Consider the following 15,738-nt stretch of genomic DNA (forward strand, 5'->3'; position numbering starts at 1 on the left):
CAGCACGTACCAGCTGCCATTCCTCAAACACCGTGCCCATTTCCTCATGAGGCTAATTTTAAAAACTATAGCACAACGTTCAATATGATACTCCACACGGCAGTCAATAATTGGAAAAATCTTTTGCAGGCTGGTTGTCGGCCTTGATTTAGAGTCAGAGCGGACGAGGAACAAGCTAGTATCACATAATACTGGGCTTATAAGAGATTTTTGCATGACCTTATAAATATAAATAATAAAATAGGTTGACGTTAATGATCAATACCGCTAGCTTTAATATGTCACATTGTTCCAGAGCTCTGCTCAAGCTGTCTTCCGTAAATAGAGAGAAAGCAACATAAGTGATGGATTGACAAGACATGGCCACCCAACTGAAGAGATAATTCATTGAAGAAGAAGCATAGAGGCACATTGGGATTCTTAAGGAGTTTCAGAGAGCCACAGCTCAGGTGGAGGAATGGGGACGCATTTCTTTAACATGATATCATGAAATAAAACCTTGTTCTAAAATGCTAAAGGTAGAGGTTTGCCCTCCAGTAGGATCCACAGCTGTAGACATGCGGTCAGAGCAGCAATGCTTCCCACCACAGTGCATTCATGTGACAGGATTAACCTTTCGAAGTCCAGGCTTAGATCAAAGCCGATGGTGAGAGAAGCTCTCCATCCCATCTGACTAAGCATAACTGATTTGCAATAGAACGAGCAAGAGCTGTAACTGTTGGGGACTTAAACCAAGGAAATAGCAGCAAAAGCTGGATCCATAAAGTAGGAAGGAATTAAAGACAACAGATAAAAATTATTTTATTTTTACATTTCAGTTTACATTAAAGCAAAGGTTTTTGTTGCTCTAGTAGTTGCTCTAGTAATTTAAACCACTGCTCTAGTAATTTAAACCATCCAACCAAGGGGATGCAAGTACCTGTAATAAACTAGACAGTTAATTCCTGCTGCATCCAGCGCCGCCGTGCTCGGCTACGTTGCAAAGCCCAGAGAAACGTGGAAGTAGGATAAAAAAACCCTCCTGCTTTAAAAGGGTTAAAACTGCTTTACTTTTCCATTTTCACAATCTGGATGCTTTCTGTTGTTATATTCTTAAATAAATAAATTGAACATCATTGATCTCACAATAGAGAACTTCACTTCTGAATCTTAACCCATCCCCTTGGGGAGCAGTGGGCTGCCACTGTTCGGCACCTGGGGAGCAATCAGGGGTTAAGGGTCTTGCTCAGGGACACAGATTGCAGGCTTTGGGGATTGAACCGGCTAATTGCAACCTTCTCAGAGAACAAGCTCATTGCTGTAACCACTTGGCCACCACTCCCCAATGCAGGAGTACACTGAGTGTTTGTATATATATATATATATATATATATATATATATATATATATATATATATATATATATATATAATTTTTTTTTTCTCGTATAGACCTATATGGTGAAGTCTTTCAGTAAATCTAACCTCCTAAAGTGAATTTTCTAAAAATCTGGATATGTTTTCTGTATTTCTGCTGCGCTCTGAAATCTGGAAAAAACAGAATTGGGGCAAATTTGCCGGTTAACTGCCATTGAACTGCTGCCTGGGCCACCATGCGCAGGAGATGTTAATGTGTTCATCGATTATAACGGCTGCTTATTTGCTGCAGAGTTTGTAGCTAAGCAGAACCTAGTTGAAAGTAGCATAATTTGGGTTGTAAGAGATTTAAAAGGATCTGTATGTATATGATGTCGGGCTGAAACAATTAATTAGATTAATCATGATTAATCGATTATTGAAATAATTGTCAACTGATTTAGTAATTGATTTATTGTAACTGGAGTATAGAGACTTTAAAACATGACTTTAGCTGACAGAGAATTCAACTTAGAGCAGTAATTATATTAAATTTGAAAAAATATATATATGAACATTTTGCATTTAAGATGATAAAGATTTTTCATTTGTCAATATGCTCTATCTAGAACTCCTCAAGTGAAAAAGCTTTAGTTTCACTTAAGGAACCTTTGCCTATCCGATTAATAATCGATTAAAATAAAAATAAAAATGACAGATTTGCAAAATAATTGTTATTTGGAGCCCTAATATGATAGTTTTGTGTGTGACAGGTTGGACGGTTTGAAGTGAACCTGATCAGTCCGGATAGTAAAACAGTGGTGCTGGAGAAGAACTTCAAAGATATCTCATCCTGCTGTCAGGTTGGTTCTTTCTTATTTTCTCTGTTTACCCAGTAAAGCTTTTAGTTTTTTGCTTCAGCTCCTGGTTTAGCCCAGAGTAACTTTGTGCAGCACAGTGGAAATGTGCTCTTTTATTCATACATAATGCTTTTGGATGCATTGAAAAAGACTGTTATTATGAAAGCTAATGGACTACCTTGTGGTTTTGGTAATTTCCTGATAAAATGGGACACGGCTTGGATTTGCTGCAGCTGAGTGAGCATGGTTGCATTGAGCATCTTCCTGTTCTGTCTTTGTCGTCACAGGGTGTAAAGCAGACCGACCATTTCGGATTCATCTGCCGGGACCAATCAGAGTCCGGTCCGGGTCAGTACATGTGCTACGTCTTCCAGTGTGCCAGCGAGTCCTTGGTGAGTTACACGAATGCTGTAAGTGAAAATAATGGCAAAGAGCAAGAGGGGAAGAGGTTGTTTCTTTTTCTTTATCAGGTTGATGAGGTGATGCTGACCCTGAAGCAGGCCTTCTCCATCGCTGCAGCCTTACAAAGCAATAAGACTCCAGTGCAGCTCTGTGAAGCATGCCCCATGCACGACCTGCACAAGCTCTGCGAGAGGATTGAGGGTAAGCCTCATGATTGGAGCAGCACATGCAACAACTCTTCGATATACTGATGCATGGTCAGTTTCTAAGAGTTTGTTGTTGTTTTTTTGCAGGTCTTTACCCACCCAGAGCCAAGCTGGCCATCCAGAAATACCTCTCCCAGTTAACTGATAATGAGCAGGCAGAGATTTTTGAGCGGGTTCAGGTAAGCACGCTTTCTCCTCTTACTCCAAGTAACACATTAACAGTTTAAGTTGAATGTTTGCTAAGAGATGTTCAGGATTTCAAAGTTGTTTTTCTGGCCTTGAAGCAGACTTTCCCCCAGTTGTTTTCCTTTAAAATATTTGAGAGTTTGTTTCTCCAGAGACTGAAGCCTGCCTCTGACCAAGAGGAGAATGAGTTGGCGATTATGTATCTAAGGCAACTCTGCGAAAGCAAACAGAAATCCCATCTTCATATCGGAGAAGCCCCTCAGGTATATGTTTCACTCTGAAGAGGATCTGAAAACTGTTATGCTGATGTTGTTAAAGCTTGTGAATCTGTGATCTAAATACTTCATCTTTGTTTAACTTTGCTAAAGATTGGAAATTGGATTAATGGTTTCCAATGAACATTAAAGGTATAGGGGAGCATCTTCTTTTTCCAGGTGGATAATCTAAATAAGTGGGCCTCCTAATTGTTCATTCTGGTGTTTTTTTTGTTTTGTTTTCTGTAAGGTCGTCCTACGTGCTCGTCCCCTCTTAGCTATCCTTTTCTGCACATGCGCACTTTCAGGCATATATCTGTGGTGAGCTACGGTTTCAGTCAGTCATTGAAGCTCACCTTTTTCACCGCGGTTCTTTGAAAATGACCGAGGGTCGTAAGAGAAAAAGTGTCTATGATGTGTATGAGAAGAAAAGAAAGGGCTCAGAAGAGAAAAACAGGACCAGAGTTTTTTTGGGAAGTAAGCTTGTATGAGCTATGAGAACAGCAACTTTTAAGCAGAACGTGCACAAGGAAAAATAGGCTCCTTCTCCTTTAAAAGGCGTCCCCTCTCGGGAGCAGGTACATGGTTGTGCATGTGCAATTTTTTTTTTAATCCTCCATTACACCTTTAACTCTTATATACAAAAATCTCCCCTTTTTCGAAATTTAAACACATAGAAGAAATAATAAATATGTCATCAAGAATATCTTCACCTTAATTAGGTAGCTTGGTCACTTAGATTTAATCTAACAATTTACTTTAAGAATATTTATTTTCTTTAATATTGCTTTAGCAATTTTAAGGAATTCCATCTTCCTCCACCTTAAATTTAATAATTTAACATTAATAGCATTTAAGCAACATTCTGATTAATGATCCTCATTATTATTGCCCCTGAAACATCTTGGTGTTAAAACAAAAAAAGGCATAGAACCGAATTTAGCTTCATTTAGTTTTGTATCATGGTGAATCATTTTCTCCTTTTGGTCTTTTTAGTGTTTTCAGGCCAATATTAGAAATAATATTGAATTGGGTTCAGGATAAAAAATATTGAGATAATAAAACTAGACCTGCACATCAAATCAGGATTCCTTAATGAAACTTGAAATGTCGGCTTATAGTTTAATCCGTTCTTAATATAAGTAATTAGAAAAAGGGATCAACTGTGATCTATAGTGACATTTAATTGCAGTTTTTTATATTGTAAACTATATCTCCATGTTTGAGTCTTTTTTTTTCTCACACAAAACAAGATAGATTATGACGCCTAATAAACAAAGATAGCTGAGCAAACTCCTGTGGCTGGATAACACTTAATAGAGTCACAAAATGATTTTTCCTTTCATAGACTATAAAAAGATTAGGATTACAGGTATCGACTATTTTAGTAATCGATTTAATCTGTTATTTTTTCAATTTTTGAAGAAAAAAATAATACTTTTAGTAAATCAATATTAATAAATTAAAGGACATTTTGGAAAAAAATTATTGTCCTTTTTAAATGTAATGTAAATGGTTAAAATGTTAATTTATGTCCTACATTTTTGCTATAAGTAGGTTATTCTTTATACATAGACATTTAAGGGGGATGTGGACCATTATGCCATGTAACAATTGAATTTGATTAGCAAATTATTTATTTAATTGATGAATCTCTATTAATGCGAATAATTGTCTCCCTTCTAAAGAAGTTTTAGAAAATTATTTAGGTTGTTAAAGAGGATTTAACGTTTCCAATGGCAGACAGCTACCTTTTCTGCCTAACATTTCTTGGGCACAGAAATCTGAAAAAAAAATGTAGTTCCTTTACCTCCATGAGTGGTTGTGCACCAGTGTAGGTGATATAAAAATTATTGCATTTTAACTGAATGGAATACATGAACTGAAGATGAGTTTAGATGCAATAAAAACTGTTCTACAAACTGAATAGCTATTTGTCGCTCTCTAAACTTGTTGGTAAATGGAAAAGCATTACCTGTCCTGTTTATTGGGTAAGTTTCTTTGATGCCAAGTTAGATTCTAATGGGGTTAAAGAAGGAATAATGGCCCCAGGAAACTAATCTGGTTCTTAGAAGAGAGTCTCTGCAGTGGAAACACACTGATATCTTGTTGCTATGTTTCTTTTACTTTAAAGAAAAAGGTGAGGTGGGAAGAGTTCCAGAAAAAAACAAGTCTGTTTTTCTTTTTTTACTTGTGGAAAGTTTTCCAAACAGTTTTTTTTTCTTTGGGAAAAGTTCAGGTTAAATCAACTCATGGTTGTTATACACAGCTTACTGACAGCTTCCAGCAACAGATGAGGGTGGAGCAGCAGCAGTCTTTACTCCATTGGGTTAGAGAAAACCCTGCTCTGTCAGTCTGTCAGTGTTTATTAAATGGAATTTTACAATGACTTTGAAACAATGCCTTTCTACTGCTGTGTGCCTTAAAACCAGAAAGTGCTTCTGCTTATTACAACCATCAGATTATCCACGTTTTAAAGTCCTGACCCTGGCTTAAATAGTTAGAATAGCTGTCATTATGGTAAAAAAAAAAAAAAAAAAAAGAGCTATAAGAATCAGTGTGAAGTCCCCTTATCTTTGAGCAGAAGTTTTTGTTGAAAATATTTAATTTATCAGTTTTAAAATCTTTGTGTGATAAATATGATCTCTCCAGCTGCTATTGTTCTTAAAAACAGCCCTTAAAGCCTATGTCTTCTAGTTTTACCCATACCTGATGCTTTTCTAGCCTCCTTCTAAATGATGATCTCTCTGATTATGTTTTTAATTACAGAATGCAACCAATAGCGCAGCTACAGGAGATGGCGCAGCCACCGGCAGTCGATTCAAACTAGATATCCTCAAGAATAAAGCCCGCACATCCCTCACCAACTCCCTTGAAAACATCTTCGCCAGGGTAGGACAGATTTTTATTTTTTACCTTATTACTTTCCTGCTCTGTTTCAGTATTTTGTCTTCATTTGTCCTCCACCTGACTGAAAACAGCCCCAAGCTATGGATCTTTTTTGTCCTTCCCCCACCCAGCTCGGTCTTTGTGTTTGTAGCTGTTTCAGTGTCGTACTCATCCAGAGGATTTGGATTGACCCATATCTGCCAGGGAGACAACACAATAATTCCTCAGTGAAGGGATCCAGGCATTCAGAGAGTCTCTGCTGCCATCTGTTATTATCTCTGACACCTAGCTGAACAATCACACTGAATCCTATCAAATCTGAAAACATCTCCCCTCTCTGTATCTTGTTTATTATCCTGTTTTTTTTTTTTTTATAATTGTATCTTTTTGCAGTATGTTTCACATTTTATCTCGATATCTGTCACCAGGGAAGCAGAATGCGGGGCCGCCTGGGAAGCATGGGAAGCGTTAGCAGTTTCGAAAGAGTAAGTGTCCTTGAAAAAGGAAACATGAGAATTCCCAGAGCTTTATCCTGGGAATTCTCTCACTTTTACCCACCGGCTTATTTAAACCCTATTATATTCCACCTCTGCCATGAGCATCAGAGCAGAATAATAGATTTCCTCTCTTTCTCCAGTTATTGCATGCTGCCACTGGGGCTTCTTTCACATGGAGACAGGAATTTGCTCTGAACTGTTTCCACATGATTTTAAGATTAAATGGCGCTTGCCAAGAGGCCAAACTGTGCTGCAGGGAGTCCGTTCACAGAGGTGTCAGTGAACCACTCATAACAAGTGGTTGAATTTTTCCACTGTTGTGCAGAATGTGAAGTGAGAATGAAATGGAAGTCTCCTCGTGTGTTTATCAGCATGAAGTTCCAAGCATTTTGTTGGTTTTGCATATGCTTTCTACAACATTTATAAATTACAATAAGGTGGTGACTACTGCAACAACCTCTGCTCAAATCTAACCTATTACTATGATATAGATATTTTAGATATATTTAGTTAGATGAGCAGATACATGTTAGAAGATCTGATTAACATCACTGCAGGCTTCTTTATGAATTCATTATTTAGATAAGTTACAGCTAAGATCACAGAAAGTTTGAACTGAAATCAAGAGAGTAACAGTGAAAGCAAGTGGCAGCTACACAAGTACAGTGTCAGCCAGTTTTTAAAAAATATACTTTATCATTTTCATGATGTTGATTTACACATGAGTGACAATGTAGATCTAGACAATACAGAATGGGAACATTAAGGTTTGGCAGATTTTATTACAGTACTCTAGGTTAATATTTTTTAAACTTATATCTTCATTTTAGGATGAATCAGAGTCTCAGTAACCTTGTGCGGCACCAGATCTGAGTTTTCAGTCTCATAACAGCTAAAAGGTCCGTCTCGTAACCACCAGCGGGTCGGACCAATGATGAGCCAGCAGTGTTTTTTTTGGGGGGCGACATGTAGAAATGAAGACAGTCAGAAGGGCCTTGCCGGGGCATTACAAACATAGCTATGCTGGAGGACCCACCTGTTGATACTGCAATTGACTTGGTTTTAGCAAAAATAGCAACAATTTTTCATTTAAAAAAGGAGTAAAGAGAAGCACGTTGTGCATTTGTAGATGGGGAAAGATGTATGTGCTTTTCTTCTGACAGGATTTGGAAAAAGTTTAATTTATCAGCTTACGCCACTAGTTGTGAGAACACTCACTATTGTGATCATCGTGTCTCTGTTGGTAGCTCTCATGGACGACCAAGTTGCTGCATCTATTAAGCTGGGTTTTTCTGCTGTGAAGCTGGGTGACAATGATGGCAAAGTCCTGATTTGAAAGCGCATTATGGAAGGCGGGTACTAGCTGGCATGTCACTGAATCAGCTCTAAATATTGCACTGAATAACCCTCTTTTTCATAGACAGACTGAACGGCAGCCATCCCAGATTGATAACGTAGAACTCAACTCAGTTCTGCACTTTTCAGCCTGGCTGCTGCCAGGTTGGGGTCTCAGTTCAGGGTGTCCAAAGTGTGGCCCTTGAACTATTTGCAGCTTTTGGTAGGTTTTTATGTGACCCTAAATAATGATTGAAATACAGATTTTCATGTGAGATTTTCCTGATAAAGTGCAGAACGATTAAAATGTTCCCTTATATTTAAAAATATCTGGCACAATTTAAACATTTCATCTTTAGAACAAAGTTGTTAGCCTAGCTTTTAAAGTTTTTGTATGCTTTTCTTTCATGAAGGTTTAGTCATGCTTACTGGATGTGTTTCTGTGAACATTGGACTGCTTTGTTTTATTGAAAAACTCAATATCTAGTCTGTTGCTAATCAGTTAATAGATATTAATAATAATCGGAAAATTTACAATAGAAATGTTTGAACTTGAAATAATTAGTGTTTCTCATGGCAAAAGGTTTGGCACCACTGATAGCTGTTTTCTGAGATACTAAAACAATAGATGGTACCTAAATCCAGCCAGTAGGTGATGATAAAGTTAAAATTCAAATGAAGCCTGGGTTTAGCAGAACTAAAGCCCAGCCTATTAATGGAAAGTTTTTAAAACTCTTCTCTTCAGGTCACATTTGAGTTTCAATAAAAGTAAAATCTAGAAAAATGTGAGGAAGAACACAGAAAAATAAAAATTGGTTTCTGTCATTGAAAGCAATGGTGTAGTTATGAGAAAAGGGTCTTTATACCCTTGCATTTAATGATACATGCACAACGATGCATAAAAAAATGAGTATTATGAATTAATAATTTTGCTTAAATTGATTGTAGGTAAAAAATTTAGCAGCTGTTAGGTTTTAGGGAAACGATACATCAGTGTTTAGAGGGGTTTCTGAGCTGTTTAGCCTGTTGATCAACTTTAGCATGCAACACGGTTGCAGCCATGCTGCGAATATCCATGGATATGATCTCCAATTGCAAAAGACTGTTTAGGTGCATTTTTTTTGAAAAAGCACTGAAATTTCATCTGCCTATCACTGAAGCTCTATTTACCAAAAACATATCTGGTGGCTGAGACACCTGCACTTCTGCTGCCCTTTTATTGCCCAGTGAATTGGATCTAAGATTAAACCAAAAAGATCTGGGAGAGTGGTAAAAATGTTGTTCTGATTGAAAAAGAAACAGGCAGCAGTACAGCAGAGTCATATCACACTATTTATGTTTCACTACAGCCGTCCTGCCTTTTGGGAGTTGTTCCCCGAGAAAAAAGATTCTTAAAAATATGCAGAAAATTGCTCAGGAGAATCTGAAAGATATCTGTCAAGCCTCCACTTCAGATCCATCAAAACGCTTCTAGCTTCAAACCCATCATGTCGGATTTACTCAAACCCAGAGCTGCCAGGTTGAGGCTTCTTTTGTCCATCTTTTATTAATGTTGCATATCTTCTACTCTCTGAAATCAGTCAGCAGCTGCAGATTATTGTTTTGGCTCCTATCCATCAGTCAGATTGATAGTACTTAAATCCTGCAGTTGGGGTGCTTTCTCAACTTTGTACAATAAAAAGCGGTTAGAAAAAACAGCTTTTGTTGACAATAAATGCATCACATGCTTTGTGGGACCCCCCCACCACTCTCAGGATATGATGTATGAGTAAGCAGGAAGCCCCTCTCAGGATGTCCAGTAAAGCTTCAGCTGACTTGAGTCTGTCTGGCATTGTCTTTTAGCCTCAGCATAGGAAAGAATGACACAGAGTCTGAAATGCAGCAAAGACAAAGTGCTCACAGCTTCAGTTTGTTCTGCAGTTCTACTCCAGACAGAAACTAAAGTAGTACAATGATGGAAACAAGCAGCACAAATGTCACTGTATGTCCAGTATGCTGACAGAAGTTAGGAGGGAGGTCTCTGAAAGCAGCACAGGAGCAGATTGGAGGCTTTTCATGCTGAGTTGCTTCCACTGAGGTCCTCCCCACCAATAGTGAGCGATGCTGCGAGTCATAGGACATCATCCATTAGAATACAATAGATGTGGGAGTTGTACCAGCAGGCATGAGGCACAAAGTCCAATAGTGGCGAGTAGAGAAGTTAAGCGTGGAGTCAATTTTACTATGAGGAAGTAGGTAGGTGCAGATTTGGAACCTTTGTGTGTTTTTATGGCTGTTTGTGATTTTATTTCCAAAATGCTGGCTTGTTTGACAGATTTAAGTCCGAGCATCCTGGACCTGAATGTGGTAAATATGTAGCAACATTCAGCCTCTCTCTTCCACTCTTTGTCCTCTCCAGCAGGATGAAGAGTCTCCTGGTCACTCCCCTCCAGGTTCGCCTCCCGCCTTCCCGGACGACGAGCAGGAATTTGGACCTCAGTTCCGTCGGCGCGCTCACACCTTCAGCCACCCGCCGGTGAGGAAGCGGATCTCCTTCGAGAGCCAGCCTGCCAACCAGAGCAAACAGGCTCCTCTTCGCAGACAGCACTCTGTTAACCCAGAGCTGCTGCAGACCAGGTAAAATGACTGAAATAGTCGGGCAGTCTTTGCATCCTTTTCTTTACACTATAGAAAACACATTACAATCATGTGACCAAAGATATGTCTGTTTCTAACATTTTAGTCCTCAAGTTATTTAACAACTATTTATTTAAGCATTTGATTTCAGCGCACACTTTGTAATCTATTAGCAACACTTTGATCACTCTGAAACCTCTCTTCCCCCCAGCTGTCCTCTTAAACAATAGCATCACAGGTTTCCTGTCAGTGTTTTGGACCCACATGTATTCCCCCGATGTTGTGCTTTCCTTTATGTAATGTTTATTCTTTTTTTTTTTTTTTTTCATTTGTGGCCATTTCATGTTCGGCCCTCCTAGTCACGTGGCTGTGACGAGGACACGCAGCGTTTCAGAGAGCGAGTCCTCCTTCAGCCTCCCCTCCACCTTCTCTGCTCCAACTTTCCTGAAAAGCTTTTACCAGGGCTCGCTGGGCTCCCTGGCAGACAGTGGGAGCTTCAAGAGGTGAGCCGGGGGAGCTCGGACCTGCCCCCCCTTTGCGTAGACAGACAGCTGATAATGGAGGTGACATCTGTGGGAAGGGAACAGCTGACCTGTTGCTATCCTGCTGGGATGGCAGGAGCCATAAACCATGTTGGCTGTGGAATTTCTATAACTCGCATCTATGCTTTCCACGTTCTTTCTTCCCTTTTTTTTTTAAATATTCACACAATCTTTCCAGGATTTCCAGACTTTTCTTTCCCTGTTAGCTTTGCAGCCGGACCTGCCTTCTTCCCCTTTAGACAGAGAAACTGATGCACAGTTCTCTTTTATTTGCATGAACATTTTATGCTTTTGCACGACAAACTTCCTGTGTTTCACTGGGACAAACAGATATTATTTACTACATTTCATCCTTTTACGCATGACAGCATATTAATATGACCTTTTCAGGCTTTTTTTAATTGGGGTTCTGTGGAACAGACCAATGCAAAGTAGCTGATTGTTGAAGTGAAAGAAAAAGCATACCTTGTTGTAAACTCCGTGGTTGATTTCTCTGCAATGATGGCAGAGAAATCTGCCGATTCTCCTAACATGACTTGATCTAAACATGGCCGCCGAGGCTCTGCCTGTGATTAGAGTGTCTGTCTAAAGATGAATCTTCATGGCTGTCTCACGTCTTTAACAGCTTCCAACAGGTTGTCATCACGATTTGCTCAAAAACAAACACGGCGTTCTACTAGTAGGTCCAAAAGTTCAAAGTGCTTCTTATTCAACAGAAGAACTTTCTTCTAATTTCTTTCATTTGGCAAGCTGGACTTTTTATGAGTGTCTTTTGTCAATGGATTTCTTCAGGCCTTTGTTCCAAAAAGGTCAAACTCATGGATGCATAACGAATAATTGTCATATCAGCAGATTCTCTCTCCTTCGGCATGGATATCTGCCTCTCCATTGGCTCCTTGGTGACCCCATTAATTAGCCCTTTCCTTGCTGACCTGTCAGTTAAATTGACGTCCTTGTCTTGTTTTAGTTTTGCAGCTGTAATCTGCTCATACTAAAAGGCTCACTGAGATCTTGATCTTTTATGACCTTACTTTTCTTTCAACATCTCTCTCAATTTGTATTCTCCAAATTCCATGGCGCTCCTCGATCTTGACGGTGGTATTTTTCATAATTGTTCTCTATCAAGCAGCTGTATTCATACTGACATTAACAGGTGAATTCCACCTAATGATAAGTTGACCTTTTGAGGCCGATTATTTGGGAGTTTTTTATGGGGTATGAGAGTAAAAAGCCCATCAACATCACATTCTTTCTGGTTTTTATTATTCTATAAAAATGGATTTTGATGAGCCATGAATCGGTTTCTTCCACTTTACAGCCATGCAGTAATTGCTGTTGCTGTCAAAGAGCAAATTGATAAGAAAGAGACGGAGTTAACCTCCTTTGTTTTTATTCTATTTATTCTCAGGGTTTTTGGAAACCTTTAGCTAATCGATGTCTGTGTTTGGCTTATTGATAAAAACAGGACAAACCGTATCTGAGAGTCTGTTGTGTCTCCTTATGGGGTCTGAATGGCAGAAAGTAAAGGTTAACATTTCCATTATGAATGAGATGCAGCGGAGCAGATCATTGTGCTGTATTACTTCCTCAGAAGGTGTCGTTTTCTCTCCTAGCAGCCAGACTCCAGTGGTAGCCCTGGTATCTGCTGTTAGTTCTTGAATTTCAGAGTTTCTTCATTACGGAGCGCGTTCAGAAGCCTTCGTTTGAAAAATGCTGCATAGAACATCTTCATTGTCAGGATTTCTTTCTGGTGTTTTGAGATCCTTTCTGCAGCTGAGGTTTTTTTTTTAGATGCTGCCTTTTAGAGGTGAAAAAGGAACATAAATCAAGGGAGGAATTTTAAGGAGTAATTTGTGAAGCACCAGTTGCTGCCCGATCTCTGCTTTAATGACACTAGTCTTGAACCAAGGTCACTTCCTGTTTCCCACTGCTCACATGGTCAGACAGGCTTTTGTGTGCTGAGCAAGCTTTTTGTGACTATCAGCAATAGGCGGACATAATTATTTATTGGGCTGAAAATGGAAATGCCAGAAAATCACTTTTTGCTTCAGGTGTTTGAATTGTTTCCATAATCTTCACACAAAATAAATTGATTTATCTTATTTTCAAGCCATTGAAACATTAATTTGATATAAGTCATCTTGGCAAATATGGAAAGCTGCTTTTTATTTAAATAATTTAAATGAAACTGTTCCCCATGTGCAAAAATCCATATACTGTAGAAACTAGATTTAAAATTTAATATTTTTAAAATGTTTACAGTTTTATTTTGTTAATACCTTCGTATATCTCCTTAGTAGTCTGCACCTTAGCTTAGCAAGGACGGATCTAAAATATAGAAAACATACCATGTGGGAGCACAGTAGTGGCAGCATTATGCATTATGGAGGAAATAGGTGGAATCAAAGTCAGAATAATTTGTCAAAGGCTCAATAGTACTAGGGGAAAGTAAACTTACTTGTATGACGTTCTAATTATAGTTGTTGATTTCTGATTATTGAGCATGTCAATAAATGCCTGTAGATTCCTTTTCAGCACAAATAAGTTGTGTTGGAATCCCAACATTAAAAGTGATGTTAGAGGAGTTTGAACAATGAGTCAAAGAGTGTGATGTTGGACATTATCCTCTTTTTAAATAAAAATCTCTGAATCAGATCGCCAAAAAATAGCAGATTTTATTAAAATCTACCAACAAACTGATTTCTTATGAATATGTTGATTGTATGGTCTGAGAGAGGCGAGTTCTTAAAAGATTTTGCATGCGATTATTTTTGGCTAAAACTACAGCAAGGCTGAGAACATCAGGTTTAAAAGAGATGCTCTTTTTCTTCACTGATGATCAGCTTCTGTTTCAGGAAGACAATGAAGGTGTGCATGTTCCTCAGCCGTGGCGAAAGTTTGTTCTGCTTACTAATGCTTCATTAACACAGAGACGATTAAAAGGTGTATGGCTGTTGGTTTTCTGAACATCCTAAAGGTTCAGCTTTGCCATTTTTTTTTTAACTGCCCAGAAATTTGAATGAGTTCTCCTGTTGTGCTTTGGTTTTCAGAGTGTTTGTGTCTGCCATTATTAGAGCACTTAAAAAGAGTCGGTGTAATGTGACGCCGGACCCCTTTATCAGGTGTCTCTGACACATCTGTCGTCTCTTCTAGCAATGGAGAAGGCAGGAAAAGGACGCTGTCGAGCTGCAGCAATGACTCTCTGAGCGGAGGTCTCCCTCTGACCCCACGCAGGGTCTCCTGGAGACAGAAGATCTTCCTGCGGGTCGCCTCACCCATGCCCAAGCCATCTGCATCTATGCAGGACACAGGTGTGGTAACATAATCTATCAAGGACTTCTACAGGGAGCCATTGTGTGCAGCACATGATCTGCTAGAGCTGAGGAGAAAACTGTTTATGAAATCCTAAGTGGATTGATTTTTTTTTTTATGTTTTGCATGCTTACTGTATGCAGAAGGATAGTGGAAACTAAAACCTTTTTGTTATTTAAATACAGCTAGAGATGTGATGATTTGAAATTTTGTGCAAATTCATCACTGTAAGTTTTTGTCACAGGTTTGGTAAATATAATTTAAAAATGCTCTAATTGTTAGGCTGTTATGTAAAAACGTGACTGCAAATATTTTAAATAATTTATCTCCTGTTTTTAATTGGAATATATGTATTTTCTTTGATCATCCATTTTGTCTACATCAAACAAATTCACTATCTGGGACTGTAAATTCAAAAAGTAGTTTTCAACTGCTGATTTTAATATGTAATGGACACTAATGGACACAAATATTTGTTCATATTAATCTGTCTTTGTGTGAAAAAAAATAACTTTTTTTTTTTTTTTATTGCAAGTTAAATGTGATTACCAAAGTCTTACCAGCTTTACTCTGGTTATATGTCCTGCCCCAAAAAGCAAATCCCATGATGCTTTGCAAGGAGAGCTCTTGCAAAGCATTCTGGGGATTATTTTCTTCCATAGAAGCAAACTAATTTTAAGTTCACTACTTTTTCATCCACTAGATGTTCGGACGCTCATATATAATGGTGTCAACCCATAAGGGGATGAGAGCGGACATTCAGACACAGCCCAAGAGTGCATTGGGAACACATCCAGGAGGAAACAAAATAACCAAAAAAGCTTTAAGTAAATACAGGCCTTACTAGTTTGAGTTCATGATTAGTCAGAAATACATTGTTTAACAATGTAATCCATGGGGGATCTTTAAAGAAAAAAAAACCCTCTGACCAAAAAGAACACTTAACGTCTATCTAAGATTTGTCAAAATAACACATCTAGGTCAACAATGCAGGTGGATAATGAGACAAAAGTGAAACTCTCTGGAAGCTGATATGTTTCGATGGACTGTATGAAAGTTAATTGGCTCTGAGCAAAAACTCAGAGGGAGGAGAGTTTATTGTTTAGTTAAGGATTGAAACCTGATGTAAATAAATTACCTTTGGGACTTGGGGAAACTGGGCGTGTGTCAAATGATGTTTATGCAGTTGACTCATTTTTAAAGAACAATCCAGATGCCACGACTCTCTGCTTTTTCATGTAGTCCAACTGTTATGTTAATGATGTTTACGCCGTCTGATATTAATTTAGTTGCTTAGCAGTGGAA

At 38.5% G+C, this 15,738-nt stretch overlaps 1 protein-coding gene across 7 annotated transcripts in view; it reads left to right on the forward strand.

The window, feature by feature from the left end:
* Positions 1-15,738, forward strand: part of tbc1d4 (TBC1 domain family, member 4) — a 44,451-nt gene that overhangs the window by 14,449 nt on the left and 14,264 nt on the right. For 2 of the 7 annotated variants that reach the window (XM_038302448.1, XM_038302449.1), the window contains exons 5-14: positions 2,108-2,197; positions 2,482-2,586; positions 2,665-2,797; positions 2,890-2,981; positions 3,141-3,251; positions 6,012-6,134; positions 6,560-6,616; positions 10,362-10,579; positions 10,939-11,082; positions 14,275-14,432. In XM_038302448.1, coding sequence (XP_038158376.1) covers positions 2,108-2,197; positions 2,482-2,586; positions 2,665-2,797; positions 2,890-2,981; positions 3,141-3,251; positions 6,012-6,134; positions 6,560-6,616; positions 10,362-10,579; positions 10,939-11,082; positions 14,275-14,432 — 1,231 coding nt within the window. Of the gene's footprint in view, positions 1-2,107; positions 2,198-2,481; positions 2,587-2,664; positions 2,798-2,889; positions 2,982-3,140; positions 3,252-6,011; positions 6,135-6,559; positions 6,617-10,060; positions 10,199-10,361; positions 10,580-10,938; positions 11,083-14,274; positions 14,433-15,738 lie in introns of those variants that run through there. The other 5 variants (XM_038302450.1, XM_038302451.1, XM_038302452.1 and 2 more) reach the window with 3 other exon arrangements.

The sequence above is a fragment of the Cyprinodon tularosa genome, unplaced genomic scaffold (assembly GCF_016077235.1).
Source record: "Cyprinodon tularosa strain WSP-4 unplaced genomic scaffold, ASM1607723v1 ctg49, whole genome shotgun sequence".
NCBI classification, from domain to species: domain Eukaryota; kingdom Metazoa; phylum Chordata; class Actinopteri; order Cyprinodontiformes; family Cyprinodontidae; genus Cyprinodon; species Cyprinodon tularosa.